At 36.3% G+C, this 9,841-nt stretch overlaps 1 protein-coding gene across 1 annotated transcript; it reads left to right on the forward strand.

Annotated features, from left to right (window-relative positions):
- The first annotated feature begins 1,935 nt into the window (after positions 1 to 1,935).
- Positions 1,936 to 8,456, forward strand: LOC140880555 (serine/threonine-protein phosphatase PP1 isozyme 2). The gene is made up of 4 exons (XM_073285116.1): positions 1,936 to 2,400; positions 6,739 to 7,298; positions 7,373 to 7,562; positions 8,085 to 8,456. Exons 1-3 carry the CDS (start codon positions 2,196 to 2,198, stop codon positions 7,541 to 7,543), a joined length of 936 nt encoding a protein of 311 aa, XP_073141217.1. The 5' UTR covers positions 1,936 to 2,195; the 3' UTR covers positions 7,544 to 7,562; positions 8,085 to 8,456.
- The last annotated feature ends 1,385 nt before the right edge of the window (positions 8,457 to 9,841 follow it).

The raw sequence follows: 9,841 nt of genomic DNA on the forward strand, positions 1-9,841 counted from the left end.
GTTATCCCCCTTTGTGTTCTTCCCTTGATATCGATTTATCTGAACTACCTTCAACTCCCTTCAACCGACTACCTAATATAGCCGTTGGGACATTAGGTTAACAGGCCGTTATTCCAAAGCCCAATAAAATGAGTGGCCAGCCCACTTAATTGAGATTTAAGACCCAAGTTCAAACGGGCTAATATGTCAAGGCCTTTAAAGACACACAATCCAATAACAGATTCAAAATAGAAGCGTCCGGGGATCGGGGCGCACATGATGCGGGTGCCTTCACTACCGATAGAGAATCAGATTCCGCAATCCACCTCTAGTAAGTACACCGATTGACTGCAATACACCCCTCCAAATCCGCATAAGTCTCCGCTAAATGAGGGCCAAATTGCCCTGCCGTAATTTTATCGATATCAAACAAAATCACTCTTGTGGCATCTCGACCAATTACCCCCCACCCCCAAGAAAGAAAGATAATCACAAATCGTTGCATCAACATTGATTTTAATGATATCACATAGGGGTGGTCGCAAACGGTGAAGAGGCGGCAGAGAACGGGACACAGAAGGAATGAGATTACAAAGTAGAAAGTGGCCCAAAACATTGTTAGCTGCATCGAAAATGTCTCCTGCCTTAGAAGGCTTTTCTGTAAAAACCCATTTATTACGGGCTTGCCAAATACTCCACACTATCATAGAAAAACAATCCACATCCACCCTCTGCCTGTGATCCACAACCCAAAAAAAAAAAAGATCAAACAAACTCCCACCTCTAAATTCAAGGAAAATCCAACAAGCAGACAACTTACACACCTCAATGGCTATTGAGCATCTCCAAAACACTTTGTAGCAGTTTTCATACCCCATATTGCAATTGGAGCAAATAGGATCCAACTGAATCCCTCGTGAAAGAAGATGGATACGTGCTGGTAGAGCATTATTCAATTATCGTCAAACATGAATTTTAACCTTGTTAGGAATATGGGCATTGCCATAAAGCTTTGGCATATTTGGAATTTGACACGAAATAATCTTAGTCCTCCACTCGATTGAGTCATGGCCAGCTTATTACCCGAGTGAACCGAATATTCACCTTTATGATCATAGTGCCAGGCCATCAGCTCCTCATCTTCGGCCCTACCAATCGAAATTTGGTTCAATATCGCATGATCAATAGACCATAAACATTCGCCACAGTATTCCAATTCCAACTCCTGTCCGCTGTCATCAATTCCCCTACCTTCAATTCAAAATGCTGCTCAAGGGGGCCTCGATATCCAAGAGTCTTGAAAGACCAAAAGCTCGCTCCTTGTCTTGACTCGCCATCTAACCCCCTTGACCAAGAATTCACGACCCCACGTAAAGTTTCTCCATACATCTAGTAGATTTAATTTACCAACTTCGTTTAATATCGAATAAACATAAAGCTTATGTAAAATCAAAGATTTTTTCAAAACTTCGTGTTAATAAAAGTTAGACACATTTGTCGTATTTGCTAGATTTTTAAGAACATATATTTTTAAGAGTAGCACTCCTGTGAGACGGTCTCATCTGTGAGACGGGTCAATCCTACCCATATTTATAATAATAAGTAATACTTTTGGCATAAAATGTAATATTTTTTAATGGATAACCCATATAAGATATCCGTCTCAAAAAAATGACCCTTGAGACCGTTTCATAGGAGTTTTTGCCTATTTTTAAAATATCATTAGTTACACATAAAAGATTTGTGTTTTTTGAGAATTGTGAAAGGAGGCTAATATAAGGTTTGAAATTGCTTTAAAAAAAATAAAAAACTTTTGAGTGTTTTTTTAGAAAAAATTTGTAAACGAAAAACTCAAAACACTTTTTTTAAGCAACGATTATTTGTGCAAAGTAATATAAATTGATGAAAAAACATTTGTAACCTAAAATAAGAAGTGGAGGGTAATTCCAAAAAGCAATCTATGAAATGAGCATAGGCAACCACACGAGGGAAGCGGATTTATCGAATAACTATTTCAAACTTAAATTATCAACTTTTTTTTTTTTTATTTCTTTAATCATATTGCCTCATTAGTGCTGTAGCCCCTCTTTCCATTCCATTTCTCCTCCAAGAACAATCTTGTGATTCCGAGGGATTTTTGATTTGTTTTGGGTATCTGGGTTTTGTTGTTTTCGATTGTTGGATTTGAATCTCGGGAGTGTTTGGGAACCCTAGACATGGCGGCGGCGGCTAATGGGCAGGGTATAGAGCCTGCCGTCTTGGATGACATCATCAATCGCTTGTTGGAGTTCCGCAACGCTCGGACTGTGCGTCAGGTGCAGCTCTCGGAGAATGAGATCCGCTCTTTATGCGCCACGTCCCGTGAAATCTTCCTTTCGCAGCCTAATCTTCTCGAGCTTGAAGCACCTATAAAGATCTGCGGTATGATGTTTTTACTCTCTGTTTCTTGTTCTGGTATGAGATTGTGTGCGTTGATTTTTGATTGTGGAACTTCTGCGTGTTTGACCGCTCAGTTTTGGTATATGAATCTGTGAATTTGTTTTGTCTCGAGTATTAAGGTGAATATTTTGTCCATTTTGTTTCGTTTTTCGGTTGGTTTGGTGTTTTCCGAATTCTGGCAAATGGTTTGCATTTTATATTTTCAATGGAAATGGTTGCTTGTTGGTTTCTTTACTGGGTTCTATGTTTAAATGGTGGTTGCGAGTTTAATTTGCTGGGTTGTGTCAGGAAAAAGGTAAAATTGATTTTCTATGGGAGTATGGATGCTTGAAATTTTCTATGACAGGAAGGTTATAGCATCCTTGAATGTGTTAGGCTATTGGCTGAGCGGCTTTTACCATTTAAAGTACTGGTTTGCAATGGTATCTCATGCAAGTTACTGTAGCGGTGTATAGCCCAACCATGATTCACTTTTTTGACCCGTGTTTAATGATTGAGTTCAGAATTCAGATTAATTTTGCTGCGAAACAGTATCTAAATGTTTGTCAGATGACATCATGAGTGACAGATTAACATCACACGGTGGAATATGTGTTCCTTTTAGAAAAAGCTGTTCAAGGAAATAAAAATTTGACCTCTATCATCCTTTTAGATTTCTAGAGTTGTTTAACGGCTTCAGAAATCTTATGAGAATAGACTTGGTGCTTTTCTTTTCCCAATTCAGTGTTGCTATTGGCTGTCATTCAAGTTATTAATTGTAGCTCTGCTATATTTACCTTTCCAAAAAGGGGAAATTCCTTGTTTTATGGTTCTATGTTGGGATTTTATGTCTTCCTATGTTTTGTGGTTCTATGTTGGGACTTTATGTCCAATGTGGAAAGAAGCTAAGGAAAAGGTCTAACCTTGCTGCATGTATTTCTATGAGCTGGTGAATCAATTCTCCATTACTATTAGCAGCTCAATGCCTGTTTCAGCCTCACCATATATGTTTCTATGAGGTGTCAAAACAAATGCTCGATCACTGTTGACGGACTGCTTCATAGAATGTGCACATCCTCTGATTACACACTTTACATAGTTTTTAAGGTCTTTACCTTTGAATTTGATAACCTCATAAGCTTTGAATGGCCTTTTAGATAGGAGTTTGACTCTTTTTTATTCTAGAGTTTTCTACCTTACTTTTTAATTCACACTTTGACTGTAACTCATGGCAAGATGCATGGATGCATTAGTGCATGTTTGCAGCCGCGCGACTTGTATCGGAATGAAAGCTTGCACTAATGAGTTTGGCAACTTTCTGTCACTGATCAGATATGTTGTGAATCGAAATGAATGCGAGGTTTGGTGATTTAAAGCTTCAATCAAGAATGAAGTGTACAAAAGAAACATTTTTTGTGTTGGTCAAAGGAAATAATGAAAGATGATTGACACAAGCGAAGAAAATTCTGCTCTATGGATAATTGAACAATGAAAAACTGATGTTCCTCGTGGCTGGTCTGGAAGTTATATTCAATTTGTCTGTCAAAGTTGTTCTTAAAATAATAATCTATAACTCGGTCTTTCAAACATTTGAAATCAGATTTCTAAGTCTCTCTTGTGGAAAAGCTGGTGGTTTGAGAGAAATAATTGAAATAACATATACATCAAAGCAAAAAAAAAAAAAAAAACGAGGAGAAATATACAATAAATAGTTTTATACACAATAAATCTTTTAACTGTTTTGTCAAGTCATTTTTTAGTCTCAACAAAACTTGGATTGTAAGGAAAGATTGGAACATAATGTATTTTATCGTAGTGTGGACGATATATCTCATGCTATAATTTATTGTTTCTGAAGCTAATGATTGCCAAAACTTAAAAGCTACTGACGGGGTATCATGCTTCTTCTTCAGTTTTCTAGGATTGGCTCTTTATCATTGTGCAGACACTGGGGTCTATTATTCTTTTTCTTTTTACTTTTTGTTGGTTATAGTTATTTCTGAAAAACTTGACCCTTTTTCTACGAGTAAATTGAGAAACCTCGTTGAACATTGCTACAACATATAGAATGATGGAAGATGATAGAATAGCTTAAGGGATCAAACTGAGTGAGCATTACAGTATACCTCAAGATCATAGGATATCAGATATTTGTCGTGTGACCACGATGGTGTAGCAAATGTATATTGCATTCTGTCATTACAAGGTCTCGTATCTGATGTGTATGAGCTACATTGGAAAAATGTCAATGACCTTCATTCCCCTGCAAGAGAAAATTTTCTTGCAGCTTGTTTTGACACAACGAGTTTTATGAATATCTCTAGTTGTCGCATTAATTCCACCCTTCTTCATGAATTTCATTTCTCCCCTGACCGCCCCTGTAGCTAAAATGACATGAAAACTCATTTTTATCTTCCATGCCACACTACTAGAAGATTTTTTAAGCTGGAATATGTAAGTTTTTGTTAACATTTTCAATATTTTTGAAGCTTCAGTGGAGAGGGGTATTTCTGTGGGCTTATATCATGCACAAACTTCCCCTCCTGCTGATGTAACTGGAACATTTTTTAATTGCATATTTCAACATCAGAAGGGCCAAAACAAGCTCAGAAATTATTTTTATGCTCCTCTCCCTTTTGGATGATTTTGAAATTTTGGTCCAGTCAAAGCTTTTCTAAATAAACTAACCCTCCCTAGTAACTTTGACTAGGGAGGGTTATTTTAAAGAATCCCTAACTGGAGCCAAAAATTAAACTTTCCCCTCCCTCTCCCGCCATAAAGTTGATTTTGTAAATACAGAAAATAACAGGACATAATTGATTCGGTCACAGGGCTTAGTTGTAGTTCTTGCTTTGGAACTGTGAGATTAAAGTTTCTTGAATGGATGATGGATGTGACACAAGTAGACTACATTGAGATGTCAATGTTGTGCAGCCTTTCATATTTTAATTGTCCTTGAATTTGTCATACTTCTCTCGTATTGAAGATATATACATCAAGGCTTGGGTTTAACAAAGGATCTCAGTATGTTTTGTAATTTCACATAATTTTTTTTCTAATTGGATATAGGGGAATCTTTGCCTCTAACTTTCTCAAAAATGAATTTGATGACAACATCTACGAGTTTCTATTTCTTAAGGTCACCTGCTTTCTAAAGTACAAAAAATGTATGAAGATGTCAAATTTTGTAGCTTTTGGTTTTCTATTTTAGTTGTTACCCATTGGGTAACAAAATCAATTGATGGTTATGCATTTTGATCAATCTATTATGAGATGACTCAACATGGGTATGAAATACAACCATTTCAAAAAGTAAGGCGTGACATGGTGAGAATGCTATATTATTTTATATGGATGTATTATGTATATCAGTGGATTCAAATGTGATATTTATGTTTGTCATTTCTGATTTTCATCTTGTTATCATTTCTTATTATTCACTCTGAAAAAATTTAAATGACTTTCTGAAATTTTAAAATAAACTGCACCATAATCGATATAGCCCTAATTATTAATCGCGTCGGACATGGTCAAACATAATCATTGATTATGACGGATATTATATTTGCTCCGCCACGCCACCCCCTACAATATCTGCCAGGAATCTATTGCCATGAAGTATCCTGCACGGTCGGATACGAGTTTTTGTAGTATCTGTTTGTTATCTATGATATTGTATGAGACTAACTCGTCTCTTGGAAATAAGAATATCGGATTCTTGAGAATGGCAGTTGAAATATTGCCATTTTGTTGATCAAATACAATATGCCTTCTCTGATGCTATCTCACTTTTTTAATTATTTTGTTTGTGTATTTGTGCATGCATTTTGCCTAGGTAATCATGATGTGTTTCTGTCCTCTTCGATGTATCTGATTTTTTCCAGTAATGCTTAATAGGCCCGTAACTTTTTTGTTATGTTACAAGCTCTATGCCTAGGAATTGAAATTCAAATGTTTGTTGTTTAGCGACTGAAACTACTCAAGAATATCTTGTCAAATTATACATAGACTTGAATAATTCTTTCGTTTTCGCTTATAATTAGGAAAAGTCCTTCTAAAATGTGAGAAACTAGCACAGGCAGATGGCCTGCTTTGTGGCCTTGGCAATTCGGGTAGGCCTTGTTTTCACATTGCTCGTAGACGGAATCTATATTACCTTCTATGTTCTGTCTTACAGTAATTCCATTTATTGTTTCTTCAATGTCAAAGTGAATTAGTACTAGTTTTTCTGTTACCTTCAACATTGTTGAACTTTTTGTTTCAATCAGAATTCTCAAATCATGTCTCCGATTTAAACTGGATACATGAATATAACAATTGATTTTTCCCCCATTATTTCAGGTGATATTCATGGACAATATGGAGATCTTTTAAGACTTTTTGAATATGGAGGATTTCCTCCAGAAGCCAATTATTTGTTCTTAGGGGATTACGTTGACCGTGGAAAACAAAGTTTAGAAACTATCTGCCTTCTTCTTGCCTACAAAATCAAATTTCCTGAGAATTTCTTTCTCTTACGTGGAAATCATGAATGTGCTTCTATTAACAGGATATATGGATTTTATGACGAATGTAAACGTCGATTTAATGTGAGACTGTGGAAAGTTTTTACTGATTGTTTTAACTGCCTACCCGTGGCAGCTCTTATAGATGAGAAAATACTCTGCATGCATGGTGGTCTCTCCCCTGATCTAACAAACTTGGATCAAATTAGAAATTTATCTCGTCCTACTGATGTCCCTGATTCTGGTTTGCTTTGTGATTTACTTTGGTCTGATCCCAGTAGAGAAATTAGAGGTTGGGGGATGAATGATAGGGGAGTTTCATACACATTTGGTCCAGATAAGGTGGCCGAATTTTTGATGCAGCAAGATATGGACCTTGTTTGTCGTGCTCATCAGGTACTGATATCTGTTGCATTATATGATTGCTAGTCTTTTATTTCTTCTGATGACTGTATTCTTTATTTGGGCAGGTTGTAGAAGATGGCTATGAATTTTTTGCCGATAGACAACTGGTTACAATATTTTCTGCTCCCAATTATTGCGGAGAATTTGATAATGCAGGTGCTATGATGAGTGTTGATGAGAGTTTGATGTGCTCGTTTCAGATTCTGAAACCAACTGATAAAAAGAGACTTTTGTGAAGCAGTTTTGATGATTGTGGTAATGATTCTCCACCCTGCACTCAGTAGTTTCCTCCTGTTTTTAGGTCTTCCAGTTTTTGATGAATAAGAGACCTACTCCATGCATGATGAAATGATGATTTTACTGGTATTGGCTGTTTGATTTTTTTTTTGGTTGAAATTGTTGACTGATTTACTGGCTTTGAAATGTGCATAAAGATTGTATGGCTATATGCCATGGTTCCTTTTAGATTTTTCGCTGGTTAGTTTTTAAGTGTTGCAGTGAAAAATTAAAGAATCCTACGGCTGTTATAAATTATGAATTTTTTAGTTTTACTCATTAAGTTGGTTGGCGATTACTAGCTCGAGTTAGACTTTCACAGGCTTTTGTTGGTTTTCGTACATCTGGCTTGGTTGGGAGATAAAACAATCATCAGATGATAATCTTTTCTAAAGTCTTGATTAGTGTTTTTTCTCCTGTTAAATATGTCAACTCTTTCTTAATCATCATAAATCTTAATTTATTATTCACAGACGTTGCTTCTTTTTTCGTGTGCCTCAGTTGATGATGGATTATTCTTCACCCTCTTTCTGGAACTGGAGGCAGATTGTGTGGCTGTTTCATATTCGAACGAGTTATTCAAGCATTGTTCCAGAGGTTTGCTGGAGGCATTTGTGTGCAACCACCATGAGATGCCACAGTATTGTTGTTATTATTTTAGCATACTCAAATTCTGTCGCCGCAATTTACGATTCTGACTGTAAATTCGCTGGTTTTGTAAATTGCGATGCAATCATCGATTCTTGGATGGTTGCAAGGTTGCCTGTGATGAATTCTGAATTTCCATTTGGACGTTATCTTATAACTAAATTTTGTACTTGACAAATGTGTTACGTTGAAATAGTGTACATGGATCCCACTGTCTTGCTGATATTTTTTCGTCTGGTTTTTGTGTTTGAATTGAAAACTTTGAAATCTCATTATCTAAACTTAGTTGTATCTTGTTGAAGATTTCAGAAATATTATCTTATGATCAATTAGTGATTTAATTATCTTTTATTATGATCATTTAACTTGTATAATTGATGTATAATTTCAGTAGAAAAGTAAATAAGATTTACGAAATTATTCTTGTTTCATGGTATAAGAGACACAGAGATTGTGTGTTTATGCATCTCTATTTTTTTTACAGCCTATCACGATATGGCCTCAGAATCATCCCCTATCCTGGTAAACCAGGTGGTTCCGCCAACCCCAATATCCTCCAATCCTTCATTAATTTATTTGACAACCATTTGCTGCAAAATACCTACCACAAGCTCAATGGATTGAATTTTGAGAATGGTTCCAATATGTCATTCTTGTAACCAAGGAAGAGGGAAGATCCGATATTTGAAAGGTACAAAAATGTCTCCATCAGAAACTGATCCAAGTTTCAGTTCATGGGAAGTCGAAAACTCAATTGTTATGGCTTTTGACTCATAAACTCTATGGAACAAAGCATTGGCCGTATATACTTGTACCAGTAGACAACCAAGAAAATCTGAGAAGTCGTACAAGAAATTTACTAGGACTTAGCATTGTTTTGAGATTCGCTCAAAACTTCGAAACACAAGGGAAGGAAATTTGAACGTGACAGAATACTTGAACTCTCATGGAATTATGGCAAGAAGTCGATCTATTCTATGACATGGGATGGTCCTGCACAACTGATGCAACAAAATACAAGACGATGCTTGAAAAGGAGCGCACCTTTGATTTTTTACAAGGTCTTAATCATGATTTGGACGAAGTTCGTGAACGGTTGCTGGGGACAAAGCCATTCCGTCTCTTCGGGAATAATTTGCACAAGCTCAATGGATTGAATTTTCGAGAGTGGTTTCAATCCGTCATTCTTGTAATCAAAGAAAGAGAGAAGATAAGATATTTGGTAGGTACAAAATGGCTCCATCATAAATTGATCCAAGTTTCAGTTCATGGGAAGCCGAAAACTCAATTGTTATGGCTTGACTCATAAACTCTATGGAGCCAAGCATTGGCCGTACATACTTGTACCACCAGACAACCATGGAAATCTGGGAAGACATACATGAAATTTACTTGGACTTGGAAAATACATCAAATTGTTTTGAGATTGGCTCGAAACATCGAAACACAAGGCAAGGAAATCTGAACGTGACAGAATACTTGAACTCTATCATGGAATTATGGCAAGAAATCGATCTATTCTATGACATGGGATGATCCTGCACAACTGATGCAACAAAATACAAGTAGATGCTTGAAAATGAGCGCACCTTTGATTTTTTTTACAAGGT

The sequence above is a fragment of the Henckelia pumila genome, chromosome 1 (assembly GCF_033568475.1).
Source record: "Henckelia pumila isolate YLH828 chromosome 1, ASM3356847v2, whole genome shotgun sequence".
NCBI lineage: Eukaryota > Viridiplantae > Streptophyta > Magnoliopsida > Lamiales > Gesneriaceae > Henckelia > Henckelia pumila.